This window comes from Saccopteryx bilineata, chromosome 1, assembly GCF_036850765.1.
Source record: "Saccopteryx bilineata isolate mSacBil1 chromosome 1, mSacBil1_pri_phased_curated, whole genome shotgun sequence".
Taxonomy (NCBI): Eukaryota; Metazoa; Chordata; class Mammalia; order Chiroptera; family Emballonuridae; genus Saccopteryx; species Saccopteryx bilineata.
In genome coordinates, this window is record NC_089490.1 from 379163034 (window position 1) to 379186164 (window position 23131).

Below are 23131 nucleotides of genomic sequence, written 5' to 3' on the forward strand. Positions count from 1 at the left end.
GGCTCTAACTGGACATTTCTCTAAGTGAAAGGCTCTCCTTTCCACTAGGACAGGCTCTGTTTCCTCTACCTCTCCATCTAGTCCCTGCTTCAGCCACTGTTCTCTGGACCTTGTTGGAGCAAACAGAACTTTCCTCAACATTTTCAAGGTGAAATCTAGTCTTTTTTTATTTTTTTACAGAGACAGCGAGAGAGTCAGAGAGAGGGATAGACAGGGACAGACAGACAGGAATGGAGAGAGATGAGAAGCATCAACCATTAGTTTTTCGTTGCGACACCTTAGTTGTTCATTGATTGCTTTCTCATATGTGTCTTGACCATGGGGCTACAGCAGACCGAGTAACTCCTTGGTCGAGCAGGCGACCCTGGGTCCAAGCTGGTGAGCTTTTTGCTCAAATCAGATGAGCCCACGCTCAAGCTGGTGACCTCAAGGTCTCAAACCTGGGTCCTCTGCGTCTCAGTCTGATGCTCTATCCACTGCGCCACTGCCTGGTCAGGCTGAAATCTAGTCTTTTTTTTTTTTTTTTTTTTTTACAGGGACAGAGAGAGAGTCAGATAGAGGTATAGATAGGGACAGACAGACAGGAACAGAGAGAGATGAGAAGAGTCAATCATCATTTTTTGTTGCAACACCTTAGTTGTTCATAGATTGCTCTCTCATATGTGCCTTGACTGCGGGCCTTCAGCAGACTGAGTAACCCCTTGCTTGAGCCAGTGACCTTGGGTCCAAGCTGGTGAGCTTTTTGCTCAAGCCAGATGAGCCCGCGCTCAAGCTGGCAACTTCGGGGTCTCGAACCTGGATCCTTCCGCATCCCAGTCCAACGCTCTATCCACTGCGCCACCCACTGCCTGGTCAAGTGAAATCTAGTCTTGATCACCATTTCTGTTTCCTTTAGTTCCTCTCCTCCCCTCCCCTCCCCTCCCCTCCCCTCCCCTCCCCTCCCCTCCCCTCCCCTCCCCTCCCCTCCCCTCCCCTCCCCTCCCCTCCCCTCCCCTCCCCTCCTCTCCCCTCCCCTCCCCTCCCCTCCCCTCCCCTCCCCTCCCCTCCCCTCCCCTTCATTTCCTTCCTCCCCACCACCATTTTTTCCTAATGAGGGTAGACTCTGTAATCTCCATCTACTCACCACCATCTCCTTAGTTCCTTTGGAGCCTTCCTTTATAGCCCAGTCCCCACAGCTAAATCTGTCTGTTCTCACAGCCCAGTGTGTCACTTGGGACTCTCTCAGGAAGGCACTAGCTTTTGTACCCAGGTCATCGTTTCTTTTGGTCCACAAGAGTATAAAATAATAAAACATCTGCATTTAATTATGATTCAGTCTTCCTGGCTCCACAACCACAAATTTCAAATGCTTTGAAGGAAAGAGCTGTTTGCTACAAACATTGGCGGTAGTGATCTGCTTTTCATTCCCTGGATATAGTCATAAACAGAGGCACAGGGTGGCTGAAATGGTTGTGAGAGGGATGTCTGCGTCATCTGACATGGAGTGCTCTTCACATGTCTGTACTCAAAAAATTTTTCTGCTTTTTTAGTTTCTATAATTTTATGTCTTTCTTTTTTTTTCTTTTTTTAAACACTGGCACAGAACACTTAGACCTTTGACTTTGGTTTCATAATTTATATGACTGACTTCATAGATTATCATGTTTCATGTTACATAATATTCTGAGAGTTACAAGTAACTTCTTTTCATCTTTAGGGCATATGGCTTTCACCCTGGTATGCTTGGGAGGGGCAAAGAGTAAAACACGGTGGGGGAATAGGATGTAAGGGGACATCCGCTTTCCCTGGTACAAACCACACACCTCCCTTGCCCCCTGACCAATGCAATGTTTCTGTCCATAGTTTCTGCTGAATGCCCTGTCTGTGCAGCCTATGGTTGGCCACTGATGAATCCTTCTTCCCACCTTGATGTTCCCCATGAGGTTCATTATGGTGTGAGGGGTCTTGGTGACATACTTTTGGCTCCTTTTGTTCATGGTGAGCTTCTGCTGCCTCAGCCCCTTTCCAACATCATCATACTTTCCTTTGTTCAAGGTTTACGTTATGATTGATTTCTTTTTTTTTTCTGTAGATACTTGGGTATACAAGCTCAGACTGTTTAAGGAAAGTGTGTTGTTATAAGTACAGTGCTTTTCTCACACTTAATTAACTTCAGACATCAAGACTTGTGTTGGAAGGGTTACTGTCAAGAGAACAGTAAACGGAGTAATCTTTAAACCTAAACAACATGATCCTACAGCAAGATAGGTCATGTTCTAAACACCACCAAAGGCGGCCATAAAATCAGTGCCTCTTTTGAAGATAACATCTAGTATTTACTAAATTAATATTGACTAATTATACAGTAATGAAACAGTTGGAAACAAATATTCATGGTCAAGTAATTATCCTTATCTCAGGATAATAATATAAAGTAAGCTCACAGTATATTTTGTCATATGGCTCAGGGTTTTATAATTATTGATACATTAAACCTTATAATATATATAAGAATTAAGAAAACCATATGACCATTTCTCTATGTAGCCTGATCATCTGAATTTCTATCTTCTTATTTTTTAACTTCTGTCTTTGTGTCTTAAATTGTTCCTACAAAATAAAAAAAAAGAAATCACTGGGTTCAAGGCAAGGTTATAATGTAGGAAAAGTTTAAATTCAGTGGCTTCCACTTCCTCAGCCTTCTTTTCCTTGGTCCTGCTACTTCTTTACCCCCATATATGGCCTAACACTGGGCCCCTTTCTGGCTCTCAGTCAGCTACTGAATGATTATGTATAAAGATACATACATATACACACACACATATAGATGAATGCCTGAGGACACACAGTTTGTAAATGGTTGTGGTGGGATTCGAACCCAAGTGCTCTGAAGCTAGAGCAGGGAATTTTAATTGTGCATCCTGGTGTTTTGCCTCCTGACATCCTGCCAGCCTATGATCTGGGTTGATAGGAAAGAACAGGAGGAGAGAGACACCTATCCCAGTCCTCCTAGTCTACCATTGCCAGCTACAACCAATGGTTCCCCCCAATATGTGCGTTTTATAAGTGTTCACTTCTTCAAAGATACATAATTGTGTCGTCTTTGTCCATATGGAATGTGTTGCTTTATCTCCAAGGATCTGTCACATTTTGGATTGAGTTTAAGAGCACATGGCTGGTTTCTGCATACAGATAGATGTAAACCCAGGGTTAGCACAGATACAATATTTAACAGCATATACAAGGGAGATCATCAAGCTATCTCAAAGACAGCAGCATTGGGAAATCACTTCAAGCCAGGCCCAGCAATCCCAGTGGTAAACACGATCGGGTGGCTCAGGCTTTGCAGGGTCCCAGCCGAGAGAAGGGAAAGTGTAAGCAGCAGGAGTCAAAGCCAGTCCGAGTCAGGTACAGAGGCCAGTGTCCTTGGGAGAACTTGAAAATGGCCTGCTTACAGATGCTTGCTTGCTCTCTCAGTCCGACCCAAGGTGTCAAAGTACTATGATTCATAATGAAGTTAGCTGTTTAAGAAGAAATAAAAAATAGAAGAAATCTCTTCAGACTTCTGTGGTAACAGGTGGATCCGGATCACACTGTGCTCACTGTTGGCATTGTACTTAACAGCTATTCATCCTCCAAAGATTCGCTTGGCTGTTGCGTCCTCAAGAAAGCCTCCCATGGCCTCTCAAGTTCAGGACAGGGGAGCTGCTTAGGTATTACCACAGCAACTGTATTTCTCCTCTAGAATGCTCTTCACACAGTGGCATTGTCCGGTGCTGTGCCTATACCCATCTCCTTCAGTGTTGGGTCCCCAGAAGCAAGCATGCAGAGTGCCTAGGACATGGTCGACGTTCACTAGATGGACTGAATCCCATGGGATGGTGCTGATGGCTGTGACTACAACATGAGAGATGCCCATTCTGAAGAATCTAATAACTAGGCAGTTTTTAGGCATCTAGCAGCTAACTACTTACTTTAACATTTTATTAACAGTTCACAAATTCAGTGCTGGTGAGTATGTAAAATGGCTCAACTTTTGCAGAAAACAATTGAACATGTGTTGCAAGAGACTTTAAATGTTCCTATGATTTGGGACAAAAATTATTTATAGAAATAGATCCTAAGAAAATAAATACAAATACAAAGGAAGGATGTTGAGTATACTGTTATTTATAAACAATGAAATGTTCCCAGTAAGGGAATGTGTAAGTGAAGGAACCCTCCTTTGATTGCATATTGTGCAGCCATGGGGGAAAATGTCACATTGTGTAAGAATATTTAATTACTTGAGAAAAATATCATCCTATAATGTTAAGTGAAAAAAGCAGGATACAGGGCACAATTGCTGTGCCATGGTGCCCATGAGGCTGGTGGGTCGAGTTCTGGGATGGGTGGTGGAAAGGTTTATCCAGTTGGATTTAAGTATAAGAACGTGACACAAAGGATGAGGCAAATTAGTCACCCCAGTGCCTTCCTGGGGAGTGTTCACAAGGCACAAGGCTTTGCAATTTGGAAAAAACAAAAGATTCAGCAAAATTTCAAGAAATTGCTATGGAGGAAAAAAAAAAAAGTTGGAACCTCACAGGAATCCCAATTCATAGATTGATATCTGATCATCTGAAACTTCTCTAATTTGTCTTCCTAAGAAGAAAGACTCAGGAAGTAATTTAGCAGTTGACCAGCCATTGTCAGAATGAGTTGATCAGCCTTTGCCAGAAGTACAATGTAGCCTTGACCAGACTTTGCAGAACATCATAGCAAAAGAGAAAACCCATGACTGTTCCCAAGAAAATGGGAAAAAAAAACATCGAATCAAAAAGCTCAAGAAGAATATGAACAGATACAGCTAAATATACTGCTTAACCCTTTGAGCAGTATGAATGTTCATGTATGTCCTCGTGCCTCCTGTCCATCCAGATAACAAAAAATTTTATTATAAAAATATGTAAGGCAACATTAAAAAAAGGCAAATGTATGTTCTTATTGTTTCCATAAATTGATTATCAAACAAACATGATTTTAAGTTAATGAAACTGTAACTGGAAATAATTTCATTTTTTGAAAAAAACAAACAAACTCACTCCCAGGGGTCAGTGAGCTTGAAAAAAACTCCCTACTCAAAGGGTTAAGAAACAAGAATTTGAGAGAAAGAGAGAAAAGCTCAGACTCTGCAAAAGGAAGAAAACAGAAGTGGTCAAAATATTGAGCAAAAAGACTAAAAAGGCCAAGCAAACTTGAACTTAGAAATGAAAAATCTTCTTAAAACACATTAGAAAAAAATTAAATCAGACGTTTTGTGCTTAATCCAGGGTTAAACTACCCTCTGTCTGTCTATTGAGTTCTCTGGCATATGCAATGTATGTCCTAACAACTCAAGTTATCAGCATAAACTGGGTTGCTAAACTGTACTAATATAAAAATGTTCAAATATTTTTATTCTTACAAAAGAAAATTTTCTATACATGTTCTACACAATATGATTTGTCTTTTATTTGTTTGCCTCTGAAGGAAGGCTGACCTGAAGAATGGAAGGAACCTTTTATCTGGGTTAGTTTCAAGCATGTATACTTTTGTACCATATGATATTCAGGTGAAAAAAAATGTTCTGAAAATGAAAAAAAGCAGGACACAACATTATATATTTTATATGATTCTTTCTAACATGTACACGAGAGAAAATATTGGTTAAGAAAGATATGTATTACCATCTATGGGTGGTTACTTATATTATATATTATTCTGTATTTTCCAAGATTCCATTAGTAAGCATACATTACTTTTAAAATCAGAAAAAAGAATTTAAGGTAATAACAAATTCCAAATTCTTGTTTCTGTGTTTACTTTTTCCCAAACACCCAGGTCAAATAACATTGCACATGCAGAAGGCTCATGGATTCTTTTCCCCTTTAGGACAGTTTCAACTATGGCCTTTAGCAGACCCCAGTGGACATCTGGGCTACTTCCTTCTAAATAATTATTCTTATTAAAGTAGGAGTAAGATGTGTTAAAGTAAAATAGGTAGAGCAGAGGGTACATGCCATCACCACATATAAAACTGCTGGCACTTTTTAATGTAAATTCTACTTCCTCCTCCAGCCTGTGCAGGCCCAGTCTGCAGTGGGCTGAACATACAACTGCGGTGATTTATGCTCACTGTCCTTCCCTCAAAGGCCTTCTGGATTGCAACACATCTCTTTTCTTTTATATGGTGTTCGTTCTTTCCTCCCTAACCCTGACTTTACAACACAAGGACATTGTGAAGAGAATAAGATTGAAATATATATGTAGAACATTCTCATTCCTCTGAGCGTGGGTGGAATCAGAACAGAAATAAAAAGATTACCTAAGTTTCTGTTACTCCTTATGCTGCTTTATATACCTGTCATCCAACAAGACATAATTCATTCTCTCAATTTTCCACCCTCAAATACTGATGAAAGAAAATTTGTCTATAAAGTTTCCCAGTTGAGTACTCAATCTTTCCTCTTAAATGTTTAATATATGGCCCTCTTTGTAAGCTTAGTTTTTGATTTAGTGATATTAGAATTAATAATATCTTTTGTGGCAGTACATTTTACTTCATTAGGTTCTGAACAATCAGAGAACAGCACTTTCTTAATAACAATGCCATTCAGTATGAACCAAAATATTCATGCGTTTATATTAATAAAATATAAAAATCTGGGACCAAATTTGTTTACTGAACCAATCATTTGGAATTACCTTTAGGAGTTAAACAAATACGGTTTAAACTTTAATGTATTATATTTTAATGTCATATGGGATGACATTGGCTAATAAAATTACACAGGTTTCAGGTATACAATTCTATAATACATCATCTGTATATGGTTTAATGCATTTTTAAGGTAGGGCTTATTTTTAGAAGTGTTTACAATGATCTATATGTAAATTATAGTCACAAAGGCAATGAATAAAATTCTACTTACGTAGCCAATATAAATTTCACTGTTGTTACTTGTAAGCACACACCTTATTTTAACATGCAAGATATGACATGATCTGAAAGTGTCTTGCTTCTCCATTTCTCTTTCACTGAAAACAGGTCCTTAGGAATCCAACAATAATGGAAACAGAGAAAACAAAACAAAACCCAGGACAATGTTTATATAAAGAACAAAGGTTAACACGTGACTCCAGGTGTCTTTTTATTTACTTTGTTGATATTAATCTTAGTTAATGAAGAAAATGATTGGTTTGATTCTTTCAATATTTATTTGGACATGAATAGACAGGACTAGAATCCTGGCTTTATCCCTTAATAATAGCATAACCTTGGACCATTTACTTATTTAATGTCTCTATGCCTTTGTTTCCTAATCTGTAAAATGAGAATAATATTAGTACCTAACTCATAGGATTGTTGGGAGAGTTAACTGAGAAAATGCACACAAAAAGCTTAAAACAGTTCCTGGCACAGAGTACTCAATTAATTCTAGGTGTGCAGGAATACTACAGAGAGCAAATCAAGGGGCCTTGCCCTCACAGAGTTTATACTCTAGTGGCAGTGTGGATGGAGTGGGTAGCAAGAGACATCACACCAGTCACACAGCTGATAGCATCTTTACAAATGTGTTAAGTATAATGAAGGAAAAATATAGGGCCATGAAGATCAACCTGTTGTTTTTTTAATGAACTACAGAAGTTAAATCTTTATAATTTGGATCACCAATTTTCAACCAATGTGCCATGGCAGCAAGAATTTTTTAAACATGCAATGCCTGACTAGTCAGAAGCACCAACCTCTTTTCTCTTAGATTGTAAAATAAAAAAATGACAACAGCTAACACAATATTAGCTGTCTGGTGTGAATGAATCAAAATTATACTTTTTTTTTTGCCCTGGCCAGGTAGTTCAGTTGGTTAGAGTGTCAATGTAAAGGTTGCATTCAATTCCTGGTCAAAGCACATACAAGAATCAACCAAGGAATGAACAAATAAATGAAACAACAAATCGATGTCTTTCTCTTAAAAAAAAAAGCTATTGTCTGATCAGCAAAAACTATACTTTTGGTATGCTGCAGATTTTTAGTACAGTGATTAGTTTATGTGTGTCATGAGATGAAACAGGTTGAAAATTGCTGATTTAGATTCTTGATATCACATTTTTGTAAAATCAAGAACATTTGAAATTTACACTATTAAACTTATACCGGTTATATGTAGGTTAATTTAAAAAAATCAAACTTAAACACTGAGAACTTTTAATTTAAAGATGATAATATATTTATATATCAAGATGTTTAAAGTTAAATCTTAGCACCTGAAGGAGGAAATCATTCAATCTATTTGCTCACAATGACAAATTGGTTGATCACTTATTAAATACTTATTTTATTTTTCAACTATAATATTCTTTAAAGACACAGAATTTTTCAATATTCTTAGAAAGGCAGGCTAACAGAGTGGTTCAGGGTCTCAGGCTTTAAAATCGGAACACCAAGTATCTAAGCTCTAACATTTCGTTAGCTTTAAAGCTTTAGCCAAATTCTTCCAACTCTCTTAAGCAGATTATTCATATTTAAAACGGGAATAAAGTTTACACCACGAGATTGTTAAGATGAAGTGATAGTCTGGCAACTGTCTAGCATCCTCTGGCAGCACATAGTTGTAGATGATGAAAAAAGGGAGCTGCTAATCCAAAGGGGATGGTAAAAGGCTGATCTTTTTTGCTATGGATTTTAAACTCTTAAGGCCATCAAGAACTTGTCAATGTTTCATTTTTCTATGTTTTTCAAAATGGCACACTTTTTGTGCATAGTCTGTCTTAAAGAAAAAATAACGTAAAGTTATTTGAAAATAAGATTACCAGATGAATCTTACTTGCATTATCAGGGTCGGCATTTCTTCCAAATTTCCATCAATTCTTCAGTTGCAAAATAATACTAACTTTAGAGTATGTATGTCAAAGGTTCATTCTCCAGAGAAAAATTTAACCAGTATTTTGACTTTTAAGAGCTGCGAGTTTATTTCCAGAGTTCAAGCTCCACCCAGCAGGGCCTCAGCAGAATTGCAGGCCACCAACAGCGGCGTCCCAGGGCAGCCTGAAAGATGCTGATAACCAGAAGTGCGGGTCAGATCTCCGCACCCGGGTGTCCGCCCCGGGTTCATTAAGCCTGGGGCTTGGAGGTCGGAGGGCGTGGTTCCTCCCGCAAGACAGAGCTCCTCATCCACCCGTGCTCTTCACCCCTCTACCCCTCACCCCCCCCTGCTCCCGCCCTTATTTGGCTTTAATCCCATCGGGCCTGGCGCTCGAGCGGCCAATCAGGAGGCGGTCCTCCCGAGGGGGAGGGACGAGGGGGCGGAGCTGATTGGCGGACTCTGAAGACGCCCGCTTCATCTCCGGGTCCGCGGACGGTCGGCCTGCTGAAGGTGGAGACGCGCCAGCCGAGGCCGCTTGCAGCGTTCCGTAAAGCAAGTCTGACACCATGGCGGACTGCCGGGATCCAGCCCGCGACCAGCTGAAGATTTGGAAGGAGCAGCGGAACAAGGAGGTACACCCTGCGCTCCCCGAAAGCAGAGCGTCCCTGAATAACGGCCCTGGCCTTCCCGGCGCGGCGACGTGGCGGGGGCCGTCCCCTTGATCCCGGACTGGGGGTGGGCTGCTGGTCGTTCCCGATGGGGTCACATTCGCTGGGAGGAGGGGAGAGGGTTCTGAGGCGGGGGCAGCAGGCCTGCAGGATTTGTCCCGAGTGGGTTGGTTGGTGCAGGTTTTCACGGCTTGTGGGACTCGCGGGTGGTTGGCTCAGAATTGTGCTCTTTTGCCAGCTGGGACAGAGGTCGCAGCTTGAGGGAGAAATGGAGGCGCGTGGCGAAGGAGGCAGAGAACGGCAGCTGCAAGAAAGGAAGTGAGGGGGAAGTGGGAGCAGGCTGTGTTCTGACTTTGTTCGGACAATCGCTACAAGCTTCCCTTTTAGCGGGCTGCCGTGGGATTAGGGACTGTGCTTTGCTGTCTCGGTGATCCCAGCACCAATCACGGTGGCTGACTGATATTTGGTACGCACAGCATTAAACGAGTAAATGAAATACACACACACACACACACACACACACCCGTTATTCCACGGGCACGGGAAAATATCAAACCTGGCATTTTGGAGCTAGAAGTGGTATCAGCGATTAGTGAATGCGTTTATTCACCGATCTTCTTGGAGTGCCTGCATGTGCTAGGCACGGTGCAGGGGGGAGGGGTACAGATTTCAGCAAGGCCAGATCTGTGATGTGGAGAAGAAGCTCAAAGTCTAGTTTGGGAGGCAAGATAAATAAACAGTGGACTACCATCCACTGTGGTGAGGGCTCTTATGGAGGAATCTGTAAAGTGTAAAAGGAGGGACCTACTTTGCCTGATAGGCTTCCCAAAGTAGGTGATATCTGAACAAGACCTTTAAAGGTACGGTGGGATTTCATCCCAGTGGTGGTGGGTGAGGCATTCCTAGCCAGTACCCAGAATTTTAAGGGGCATCTTTGAGGAGGCTGGATTAGATAAGAGCACATGTAGTCTTGAGTCATCTTTTATCACATTGGCCCAGAGAGTCTAAGGGACTTGCCCATTTCCGGTGGTGGCAGGTTCATGGCAGAGAGAAGACTAGAGTAGAGCTTTTCCTCATCTTGCCTAGTGCTCTTCTAAGTATTCATGAAATGGGTTATTCATGCTAACTGCACGTGAATTGCTTCAGTTCATTCCCTGTTTGTGAGAAGGCTGCTATTAAGGGCCTGGCAAGTCTCTTCTCATCCTGTCCTTGATTGTATGCCAGGAGGCTAGTTCAGTTTTTATGAGGTTTTAATCAAAGTGAACCAGAGAGACTTGGGTCTTATTAATCAAACACATACAACTAGTTTGTGGCAGAATCAAAATCAGAACTCAGCTCTTGGGGGCAGAACTTTTTCTGTGCCCAGTGGTTGCTAAATCCTAGAAGTTTTCATGAATACTTGGTGAATTGAGGAAAATATGAATAATGTAATGAATTTTTCATAAAACACAATTTATTCCTTTTTAAAGGACTCCTCTTTATTATGAGACTAACTTGCCTCTTCATTATTAGGGAGAATCATTGACTGTTGTTAAATTGTTAAGACCCTGCTGGTAATTTGCCCTAAATGATTGCCTATTTCAGAAATAGCTGGCCTACAAAGCATTTCTGTCATTGGGGACTCATGGTAGAAACACTGCTGTCTCTTTTGCCATGGTATTGTAATGCACTGTGTACATTGTCCTGACTGGCAGTCCCATTAATGACTTGTTGTAGCTGCTCTGAGTGCAAACAGCTTAGTTTTTGAAGTGACCTCCTCCAACCCCCAAAAGGAATTTTGCTTATGTCACAAAGCCTGTATAATTTTCAGATGCTTTATTATAAAAAATTTCTAACATTCAGAAAAGTTGAAAGAATTAGGCAGTGTATACCCATATATCCACCATCTAGATTCTACAATGGACATTTTGCTTTATATGTTTTATTACATGTGTTCCGTCTGTCCATCCCTTAGTACATTCATTAACCCATTTTTTTATTTTAGGATGCATTTCAGAGAAAGTTGTAGATATCAGTAGACTTTACCCCTAAACACTAAGTATGCCCATGAACAAAGTTCAGTGTTTATGTTTTTAAGGTAATACTTATGCACGAATAAGTAGGTCATTCTTTGATATATACACCTCTGAATCCTATTGCCTTATCAAGATACAGAAGATTCTCACCACCCTGGGAAGTTCCCTCACGTTGTTCCTCAAACATCTCTTGGAATCCCACCCTATGCAGCCACTGCTGATCTTTTTTCTTAACTGTTGATTTATGTACTTTTTTGTGTAATGATTCTTTAATTCAGCAAAAATATATATATTTTAAATTTTATTTATTGATTTTATGGGAGATAGGAAGGGTCAAGAGGTATCCATTCAGAATTGCCACAGTTTTAGTTGTTCATTGATTGCTTGTATGATATGCCTTGACCAGATAAGTCCAGGGTTTTGAACTGACAACCTCAGCATTCCAGGTCAATGCTGTGTCTACTGCACCCTCATAGGCTATTTGCAAAAAATGTTTTTTAAGATTCATTCATGGCCCTGGCCGGTTGGCTCAGCGGTAGAGCGTCGGCCTGGCGTGCGGGGGACCCGGGTTCGATTCCCGGCCAGGGCACATAGGAGAAGCGCCCATTTGCTTCTCCACCCCCCCCCTTTCCTCTCTGTCTCTCTCTTCCCCTCCCGCAGCCGAGGCTCCAATGGAGCAAAGATGGCCCGGGCGCTGGGGATGGCTCCTTGGCCTCTGCCCCAGGCGCTAGAGAGGCTCTGGTCACAGCAGAGCGACCCCCCGGAGGGGCAGAGCATCGCCCCCTGGTGGGCGTGCTGGGTGGATCCCAGTCGGCCGCATGAGGGAGTCTGTCTGACTGTCTCTCCCCGTTTCCAGCTTCAGAAAAATACAAAAAAAAAAAAAAAAAAAAGATTCATTCATGTTGTATATCAATCTTTTCTTTTTTTAATTGCTGAGTAGTATTCTATTGAATAATATGCTACTATTTGTTCATCCTGTTGCTGGGTACCTGGGCTATTTCTAGGGATTGGCTAGTGTGAATAAAGCTGCTGTGTAAAACCTTATACCAGTCTTTATGTGCACGTATGCTTTCATTTCTCTTAGGAAATACCTAGGAGTAAAATTGCTGGGTCGCAGGGTATGTGAATGGTTTCTGAGAAACTGCTAACTAAGCCTTTTTCCAAAGCGATGGAACCATTTTACACTTCCATCATCAGTGGATGAGAGTTCCAGTTGCTCCACATCTGTCAGCTTTTGGTGTGGTCAGTATTTTAATTTTAGCTGTTCTGGTGGGTGTGGTATCTCATTGCAGTTTTAACTTGCATTGCCCTGATGCTCTGTGGTGCTGAGCACCTTTTTATGTCCTTATTGACTGTTGATATATGTTCCTTGGAAGTATCTGTTCAAATCCTTTGTTTTTAAAAATTGGATTTTCTTTTTATTATTGATTCATAGCCCATGTTTACGTTGAATCATGTGTGGGTTAAGTGCTGTAATAATAGATCTAGATCTTAAAATATATAATGATGTAAACATATTAGGAATTTATTTCTCTATTACATGATGAGCCAAAGTGGTTTGAGGTTGAAGGGGAGAGTGAGTATCCTTCTGCCCATAGTTATTGAAGGCTTTAGGCTGAAGGAGGCTTCCCCTTTGTCATCCCATGACTTTTAAGGTTGCCCTGAGTGTCACTGTCTAGCCACAGACTGTTAAGAGCATGGAGAGGGTGTGTGGGGGAGGCTTAGGGGTCAGGCTGGAAGTGGTGTAGGTCACTTCTATGCACAGTCCATTGGCTAGAACTCTGTCACCTGGCCACACCGAAAACGAACTATGAGGGAAGCTGGGAAATGTAGTCCACCTCTGAGTCCAGGTAGCTGACCCTACCACATTATGCAAACCATACATTCTGTGTTTGGCGAAAATCTATCCAGCCATCTTGTGATGTGGTGAAAGGCAAAAAGACAATCTCTTTTTAAAGATTATTTTCTTCTTACTTTCTGACATTAAAATACTCTTTCTGTTAGAAAATTATGGCAGTAACATATGATACGTTTTTTAATTCTCCCTTTGCTTGACAAATGCTTTTATATTAGTGGACAGCTCTGTATCAGTATCCTCTCTCTTACTCCCCAAGTCGTTTTTACTTTTACTGGGCTCTGCAAGCTTTAAGTTTTGGAGCTGCTATCTGAGGGCACCATGTTGTCTCCTCCTTCAAGACCAGATGCAGAATGCCAAGCTGGGTGTATCCTTCCAACCAGTGTTAACCAATGTGAAACAGTTTATTGGGCGTCTCTGCTTGTATTCAGATTTTGTTGCTGACAAGTGAGCTGGGAACTTTGTAAACTTTAATAAGTAAGCATTGAGTCAAGTATGTTCCTAGGTATGACTTGTATCTTTGTAAAGATCTTTACTTCTCTTTCTCTTAAAATACACTGAGGGGAAGGAGATGATTCTGCAGGTATTCCCAGTCAGCTTGGATGGAACTCAAAAATGGAAACTTTGTTGCTTGCTGCTAATAATGCCACAGGCTCTTCCACTGGGATACTTATGCTTAATTAATGGCCTCTGTTTCCTTAAAAATTGGAGACTTTGAATATTTCAGGCCTATCTTTTAAAACAGTTCCCTTTTTATATGGAGAGAGGTTGGATCTTAGCTCATCCCCCTCCCCTTTTTTTTGTTCAGTGAATCATAAAACCTGCCTGTGAAGGTCTATATTTTTTTAGGGTAACTTAATAACCAAATTGATGTAACACTGCCAATATTTGGGATGGAGAAATGGTGGTGATGTAATTTCCTGTGCACAAGTGCTTTGGATTCTCTTGGGAACTACCTAGGAATGGAATTGCTGAGTCATCGTGTTGAGGAGAGAGATACAGAGAGGGAAGAGGGGAGAGGGAAGGAGATGGAAGGAGAGAGAGAGGCTGACACATTATGAGTGATGGAATAAAAATTTCTAAGTTTCTATTTCTATTTGCCAACATCTAGACCACGCCATATTTTTATCCAGATTAGAAAACAGAGGCTGATTGCAAAATATAAAACAAGCAAATATTTTTGTTTATTTTCTCTGTTTTTGTTCTTTATTATCTTACTAAGTATTGTGACTACTGTAGTTTCTATTACAAAGAGCAAACATTTGTGGATTGATCATTCTTCATTTGTTGAGCTTTTCTTTCTTCCTTCCTCTTAATCCTTTTTTTTTTAAATTGAAGGACCATGCCAATTCTCAGTGCTTCAGACTTATTTAATAAAGACAATTTCATGACAGTGAACACCTCTTTTGTAATAGTTATTATTTTGTGCATTTTAAAGGTTTTATTTTTTACAGTATTATTCTAAATGTTTGCTAATTATTGAAAACCACTGGCAACATTTGATCATTTCTGGTTGGCAGCCCACCAAGAGCAATGGAAAACAATATGAGGAACTATAGCAGTCCCCCTTATCTGCAGAGGGTATGTCCTAAGACCCACTGTTGATGTCTCAAACCATGTATATTAGCTTGTGTGAGGAAAGCTGCTAAAAAATTAGGACAAGTGATTTATTAGAGTAAGGAATTAGAGATGGTGAATGCTGTTTGTAAGTTACCCACATTACATTTCCAAATAGGATTGGTGTTATGGAGGCAATACCTGTATTGGTGGGAAGGAGGCCCAATGGTGGCAAAATTCCAGCGTTCCCACTCTAAAATTCCATGATTTATTTTCATCAGGCAAGACCATCTCATTTTTTAGTTGGTTGATTGATTGGTCAACTGTTTCATCAAACTACTCTTCATTTGCTTCCTTTGGACAGTTTTATACCTATTCAGTGTAGTTTGATGTGGGCTCTCACACACAGATTTTTTAGGGCTCCTTAGGCAGCTCTCCCGTATAGCCTCTACAGACTCGCCACTGACTGATGGCCTACCAGAATGGGATTTCTCCACCAAACTGCCGGTTTCCTTCAACTGCTTATCCCACTGAGTAATGTTATTCCTATGTGGTGGCACTTCGTTATAAATGCTCCAATATTCACTTTGCACTTTGGTCATGGATTCGAATTTAGCGACCACAGAACACTGAACTTCTCTCTGTACCGTCCACATCTTGACTGGCATGGCCGTGGGCTGCTCCGCTGTATATACAATGTTACGTTATCATCTGTGCATGTGTACATGCTGCCACATCATCCTACAGAAACTGGGAGGGTTTTCCTTTTATTTGGTGCAGATTTCACATTTCTGTCGTCTTTTGTTGCTTTCCTGTGACCAGTCAAAAGTGCACCATGACTTTACGGACACACTGTATTTCAATCCAGGTTGTGGAAAGCCTGAGCATAATGCTCTTTTTTTTTGTATTTTTTTTTTTTAATATTTTTCCGACGTTAGAAGTGGGGAGGTAGTCAGACAGACTCCTGTGTGTGCCCAGAATGAGATCCACCTGGCATGCCCACTAGGTGATGCTCTGCTCATTTGGGGCGTTGCTCCATTGTGGCTGAAGCCATTCTAGTGCCTGAGGCGGAGGCTATGGAGCTGTCCTCAGCACCCGGGCCAACTTTGCTCCAGTGGAGCCTTGGCTGTGGGAGGGGAAGAGAGAGATAGAGAGAAAAGAGAGGGCGAGGGGTGGAGAAGCAGATGGGTGCTTCTCCTGTGTGCCCTAGCTGGGAATCGAACCCAGGACTTCCACATGCCAGGCCGACGCTCTACTGCTGAGCCAACTGGCCAGGGCCCATAATGCTCTTGGGTGTGTGAAATTGGTACCTTTGACTTTGATCGGTAGCCATTTTTGAATTGTCCTTTCAGGATGGAGGTGGGTTAGCCTTGCTTTGCCCACACATCTCCCTTGATGATGGAAAAAGATGAGGCTAAGAGTTGCCCAGAATCAGGGGCTTAGAAAATTCTGCTCCCAGCCCAGGGAAGGGACAGCCGAGAGGCTTGTGGTATAACTGAAATGGGAGAATTGAATGGATTAAGCAAATTTTTTATTACAGTAAAAGAACTTATCCCATTTCAGAGACATTTGATATCTTTAGAAAATTAATACTATAACAGCCATCCCTCCCTATTTTTTTCTAATTGGAAGGAGATGGTGCCAATAGCTGGTATACACTGCTTGAGAACAGGGTGACCCTCTTTAACATTTATGGTGGTAATAAAGCAGTTGTGAGTTCTGAGTAAGGCACTAACTAGCATTGCTTCTCTAGAGACCATCTTTTCACGATTAGTTTGGACATTCAGTGTTAAGCACATATGATCCCTTTTTGGGGTCTCTGTTTGGGGGTATCCTGTGTGGAGCGTGGCTGTATCCAGAGCAGGAGCTGAACTGGTTGGCAGGCTGTGTATCTTTCTGCTCTTCAGAGCACATTTCTTAACAGATTGCTGTTGAGATTGTCAAGGACTTCTGAGACCTGACTATAAATTTCATGCAGTGGCATGTATCTTGTATTTCAGTACTTCAGACACAAGAAATTTAAAAGAAATTAGGGTCAAAAGTATGAAAATTGCAAAATGATGTACCCATGACAGTGTAAATGAACATTTTTTGTTGTTTCTGTTGGCGGTGTTCTAACACTGCTGCACTTTTTCCTTTTGTGTCCACCTAGAAACCTGATGTCCTCACCACCGGGGCCGGTCATCCAATAGGAGACAAACTTAATACCATGACAGTGGGTCCCCGGGGACCCCTTCTTGTTCAGGATGTGGTATTCACTGATGAAATGGCACACTTTGACCGGGAGAGGATTCCTGAGAGAGTCGTGCATGCTAAAGGAGCAGGTGAGCGCTGGGCCCATTTGTTGTGAAAGCCTTGTTTCCTAGAACCGGGGTTGACAATGATTTCCCAAAGGCTTGGTGCTCCTTTAGCGAAGTGCCAAATATCCATTCCTGGGAGAAAGGAAAAAATGTCTGAAAAGATAGGAATTAGTAATTAAGTGATGCCTATTTCCCTGGATGGAACAGTATATATAAAATATTTTATTGGAATTTTTCAAATAAAACTTATTTTCATGATGCAGTTTAGTGAAGAAATGAAAATACAGACATGCAGACACAGACATACTGCACCCGTAACTGGGTTTGCTGCTGCACTGCCTGAAGGAATAAAGGAATGGGCTGTGCAGAACTGAGCATATGGTGTTGGGGTGGTGCGTTTGTGGTCCTTTTTCTGTTTTGTCCAAAACTTCTGTAAAACTTTTATGTTTCTTTTATTACAGAAAAAAAAGATAGAGGTGGTGTTTAAGAGAAAGCTAAAAACTCAATAGGAAAAGGAAAGCTTGGGAGAAAAGAAGAAAAAGTTTCTCTCTTAGCTGCTTACTTTGACTCCCAGTTAGGACTTCCTGATTTCTTTGTTTCCTCTTCTTCCATCTATTCCAGTTATTTTTGTTTGTTTTGCATGGCTTTTCCATGATGACTTTGATATGTTATTCAGTTTGTTTTTGGCTCTGTGGTGTCCTTCTTAAGTGTTTATTCTTTCTTTCCCTGCGTTTTCTTTTCTCCTCTCTGTTCTTTTTCTCTCCTAGGTCATGCCTGTCCTTCAGGGCCCTCCCAGCCCTGTGTCCTTGGGGCAACCTTGGCTAGTGTGCCCGCCCCGCTCATCTCCTCCTCCTCTGACTCCAGCTCAGTTTAGCACTGAATGACAGTGGGGCTTTGAATTTTGCTCTCATCATGTTGTGTTTGGACAGCTCCCTTAACCCCATGGTTTTGGAAGCTCCCAGAACGCCATTGCTAAACCGTTCGTTTCTCTTGTTACCTAGATGCCTGTTGAGGGTCTGATAGTCTGAGTGATGGTCTCATGATGAGGATGTCTTTGTCCTTCTCGTAGGGGCTTTTGGCTACTTTGAGGTCACACATGACATTACCAGATACTCCAAGGCAAAGGTGTTTGAGCATATTGGAAAGAAGACTCCCATTGCAATTCGATTTTCCACTGTTGGTAAGTCTGTCTGTTTTCATGACTGGCATTCCTGTACTTTATTTGGGGGCATTTATAACTTACTTTTAAGAAAACCTTATTAGAAGATAGAAAACAAGCACTTCTCCAAGTTATAGCTAGGTTTTACAGTAGAAAGACTATTTTTTGAAATATGTAGGAAAACACATATAATTCTGTTTGTTGAGGTCTTAGGAAATCACACTTACGCTGAGGCCACCTCTGCAATTCTGTGACATTTCGAAAGAACTTTCTACAAGTGGTTGCCTTAAACGGAAGCATGGGGTTGGTGCTCTTATTCAATAACATGATAACAGCTGCCCTTTATTGAGAACTGACTCTGTGCCATCCGTGCTTTACAGACATTAGCTGTAAGCTGATCTGTAGATTTACTTTGCAATGTGGGATTCCTTCTATTTCAGAGAGGTTAAGTGATGTTTCTTGTGTAGCAGAGCTAGTAAGAATTAGATTGTCCTCCATTTTAACACACTACAGTGTTGTGATTCTGATTCTGTTTCAATCAGTATGCACTTCTAAAATACTTTGGAATGCAAATATAAATGAAATTAAGAATAAGAACCTATATTTTAACTCATTTTCTTTCTGTTAACCTCATAATTTTGATAACTTTTATTCTCTTTCTTCACTACCTTAATCTTCATAATTTTGCTTTTCTCTTATTTTAATTTCCTGTTTGAACAAAGCTTTCTCATTATGTTGAATGGATAGTCTTTTTAGCTGTTATTACATATACAGGCATATCTCTGGATATTGTGCTTTTGGTTCCAGACCACCACAATAAAGCAATATCACAATAAAGCCAGTCATAATCTTTTTGCTGGTGGAAGGTCTTGCCATCAATTGGTAAAAAATGAAACACTATGATACAAGGTTCAATAAAGCGAAGCATAATAAAACGAGGTATGCCTGTGCTCTCTTACTACTCTGTTAATTATTTTGTTTGATTTGTGGAGCAGCTTAGCTTGTGGGTGGTAGAAATAATAACCCTGGTACTTAAATACCTAATTTACTGCTAGGAAATGGATCAGAGAGGCTAGATACCTATGTTCTCTGTGACGTTAGGCTTCTTGGATGCAAAGTCCTCTGCTTCTGCTCCATTTTCCCCATTTGAATCTTCTAGCTGGAGAATCGGGCTCAGCTGACACAGTTCGTGACCCCCGTGGGTTTGCAGTGAAGTTTTACACAGAGGATGGTAATTGGGATCTTGTCGGGAATAACACCCCCATTTTCTTCATCAGGGATGCCATCTTGGTATGTGATACAGTTTTTTACAGTCTGCAAATACTTATTGAGTTAAACTGATTTCTAATACTCTGTATAGGTTGACATCAAGGGGAACTCCTGGGAAAGGCAGAGAGAAGAGAATTTGGGTCGGAGGGATTGTGCTTTGAAACTCACTTTTCTGAATTTAATATCTTTTTATAAGATCAAATTATAACAGTTACCATTGGTCTTGGATTTGGTATTTTAGGATTCACTGACAATGGGAATGGTTCAGTTTTCCTTGCAGAGCATGGAAAATAAAAAAAAAAACAGGTAGAAGGTAAATTTTATTTTAGGGTTTGGCAATTTAAAATTCTTGGAGGATATTCAGAATTATAACTCATAAACCTAGCAATAGGTATTGTGTACTATAGGATGCCATAATTCCTGTCAACCTAGTTTTTTTTATTTTCTCTTTTTTCCATTTAGTTTCCGTCCTTTATCCACAGCCAAAAGAGAAACCCTCAGACGCACCTGAAGGATCCCGACATGGTCTGGGACTTCTGGAGCCTGCGTCCTGAGTCTCTGCATCAGGTGGGAACACTTTTTTCCTTAAGTTATAGTGTATCACCTGTGATGTAACAGGAATTATGCCTCATAATGTGTTTCTCTAGTTTTGATGATTTTGTTGTAATTAGGTTTTCACTTTCCTTTTGGGAGGCTTCCTTAGATTTCTTGATCTTGAATAGCTTTATAATGACCAATTTTATTAATCTTCCCCCATTCATAGACCTTAAGTAATGCTAGAAACGTTTCAATTGGTGTTTAGCAATATTAAGGATTCAAGTTTTTATCTAGTATGCAATGTTAGGGAAATGAGGGGAGAGTAATACTAAATAAATTTTACTATTAAAATACATTTTGAATAACAATTTAGGCTAGTTTTTATATTTGTTTTAGCTTTTCTTTATAAAATTTTGAGCCATGAAGTTAATGATTTATCTATCATTCTGCTTTAAAATTCTCCTTTTTAAAAAATAAATGATGATAATGGTAACACTTGGCTAGTATGTACCATTCTAGGGACGTTCTGGAAATTTAGAAGTGTCTTAAAAATCTAGGATGTTTTGATTTAAACAGAAAGATTTAGGGCTTTATTTTTCTGTTCCTTAGGTTTCCTTCTTGTTCAGTGATCGTGGGATTCCAGATGGACACAGGCACATGCATGGATTTGGATCACATACTTTCAAGCTGGTCAATGGGAATGGAGAGGCGTTTTATTGCAAATTCCATCATAAGGTACATGTTGCCTTTGGGGTGAGAGTTAAAAGGCTCCCACCACCCCCATCTCCTTACTTCTGAGTATTGAGCAAAGGTCAAAAAGATCAAGGCCTGTCTAGCCTTTCCCTTACGTCCACCCCCAAGGATGAGAAGCATTGATTTATTTGATTAGTGCCATGAGTATATTGTTATTCACCACCTTTTTCACTGCCAAATTAGAAGAACTGTGTGTGGTCTCTTTTTGGTCTCTTCATGTGGCCAGAGGGTGAGACAACATAGCTGCTGTCCATAGTTAAGCTTTCTTCTCCTTCTGGACCCTGGAAACTGCCATGCGTATTTGGGGAAATGCTCCTCTTGTGCCGGCTTTCTGGCTTAATGTTTCTGGTGCTGGCGGGTGCCCAATGACATTCTTTACTTCCTGAAGAGGGAAGAGCTAAGATTTTGATTTGGGCTTAAATATAAGGAGATAATACAGGCCTCCAGGCTAGGGCAAAGGAGATTTCTGCCTGGTTTAGCCTACGTTTCTAGAGTTCTTAGTTGGAGCTTAGAGTTAAGGTTTAGCAAACAGTAGTATGCTTTGCCCTGAGTCATTGTTCTGAATAGAGATCTCCTTTGGGGTCCAGGAGGGGACTAAGGCAGGATTGGGGCATTCTATTATAATACCTGTCTCATCATTACTGTCAAAATATGTCTGAACATTTTAATTTATTCATCCATTTTTTAGCATTTATAGAGGATGTATTGTGAATAAGGCAAATAAGTAAAATCAATTACAAATGTCAGAAAAGTTTAAAAAAATACTGTTTACAAAAAGGAAAGGAGAGGGGGAGAGAGAGAGAGAGAGAGAAACATTGATTTGTTGTTCCACTTATTTATGCATTCATTGGTTGATTCTTATATGTGCCCTGACCAGGAATCGAACCTGCAACCTTTGCATATTGGGACAATGCTCTAACCAGTTGGGCTACCTGGCCAGGGCCAGCATTCTTTATATGGGGGAAAAATAGAAAATAAACTATATGTCAATAATTTTAAAAATGCAAATAATATAGACTACAAAAAGGGCAATATAGGACTACTTTTAAATATGAATTGTATAGAGGGATTCCCTGGACATTGAAAAGAGTCAGAATAATTAAGTAAAATTTCTTTTTGATAAATTCATAGTTGTGTCAGATTTGAACAGTGGGATTATTGTTGGAGGGGCAATCCAGTCTTTGAGTAGTGTTACTTATAATACTGCAATGAATTACTAATTAGAGCAGGGGGTCCCCAAACTACGGCCCGCGGGTCGCATGTGGCCCCCTGAGGCCATTTATCCGGCCCCTGCCGTACTTCCGGAAGGGGCACCTCTTTCATTGGTGGTCAGTGAGAGGAGCATAGTTCTCATTGAAATACTGGTCAGTTTGTTGATTTAAATTTACTTGTTCTTTATTTTAAATATTGTATTTGTTCCCGTTTTGTTTTTTTACTTTAAAATAAGATATGTGCAGTGTGCACATAGTCCGGCCCTCCAGCGGTCTGAGGGACAGTGAACTGGCCCCCTGTGTAAAAAGTTTGGGGACCCCTGAATTAGAGTTTGCTAACTGTGCCTATAAGTTTCAGTTTGAACTTTTTCCTTTCATCCTGTAGACTGACCAGGGCATCAAAAACCTTTCAGTTGAAGATGCAGCAAAACTTGCTCAGGAAGATCCTGACTATGGCCTCCGGGATCTTTTTAATGCCATTGCCACAGGCAACTATCCATCCTGGACTTCTTACATCCAGGTCATGACATTTAAGGAGGCAGAAACTTGTTCATTTAATCCATTTGATGTTACCAAGGTAAGTCAGTTAACAAGGAAATTATTTTCTTTTTTAAGTCTCTTTGTACCTAATTTTAACAACTTTCCATCCAGCATTCATCAGGGCAGGGAAGTCATGGGCAAAATGCAGTGGGGCCACTATGGAGCAGTGTTCCCTAGTGCCTCACTTCCACTTCCTGTAAGCTCACTGAGTTTACCTAGGTGGCTTGATACATTGTTATTAACAGGGAATAAATTTTGAAAAGCTGATGTATTTTTGACCAGTGAAAGTGTCAGTATTTACTGTTCACTATTGTGAAAGATTAACCAATGCACTTACCTTAACTTTTTTTTTTTTTTTTTTTTGGTATTTTTCTGAAGTGAGAAATGGGGAGGCAGAGAGACAGAC

The 23131-nt window shown here is 40.5% G+C and overlaps 1 protein-coding gene, 1 long non-coding RNA gene and 1 pseudogene across 2 annotated transcripts in view; 2 read left to right on the plus strand and 1 right to left on the minus strand.

Moving 5' to 3' along the window:
- Nucleotides 1-2583: 2583 nt before the first annotated feature.
- LOC136318646 (uncharacterized) lies at nt 2584-9186 on the minus strand. The gene is made up of 3 exons (XR_010728106.1): nt 8823-9186; nt 6930-7048; nt 2584-3500 (listed from the first exon to the last, which is right to left on the minus strand). It is a non-coding gene; the product is annotated as an uncharacterized lncRNA (long non-coding RNA).
- On the plus strand, nt 4360-5252 carry LOC136327176 (thyroid transcription factor 1-associated protein 26 pseudogene; annotated as a pseudogene).
- A 139-nt stretch (nt 9187-9325) lies between the features above and the next one.
- Nucleotides 9326-23131, plus strand: part of CAT (catalase) — a 30210-nt gene continuing 16404 nt past the window's right edge. Inside the window, exons 1-7 of the mRNA XM_066251260.1 lie at nt 9326-9493; nt 17109-17280; nt 18326-18436; nt 19575-19705; nt 20147-20251; nt 20831-20956; nt 22571-22762. Of these exons, the coding sequence (XP_066107357.1) occupies nt 9428-9493; nt 17109-17280; nt 18326-18436; nt 19575-19705; nt 20147-20251; nt 20831-20956; nt 22571-22762 (903 nt within the window). The 5' untranslated portion in view covers nt 9326-9427. The remainder of the gene's footprint in view (nt 9494-17108; nt 17281-18325; nt 18437-19574; nt 19706-20146; nt 20252-20830; nt 20957-22570; nt 22763-23131) is intronic.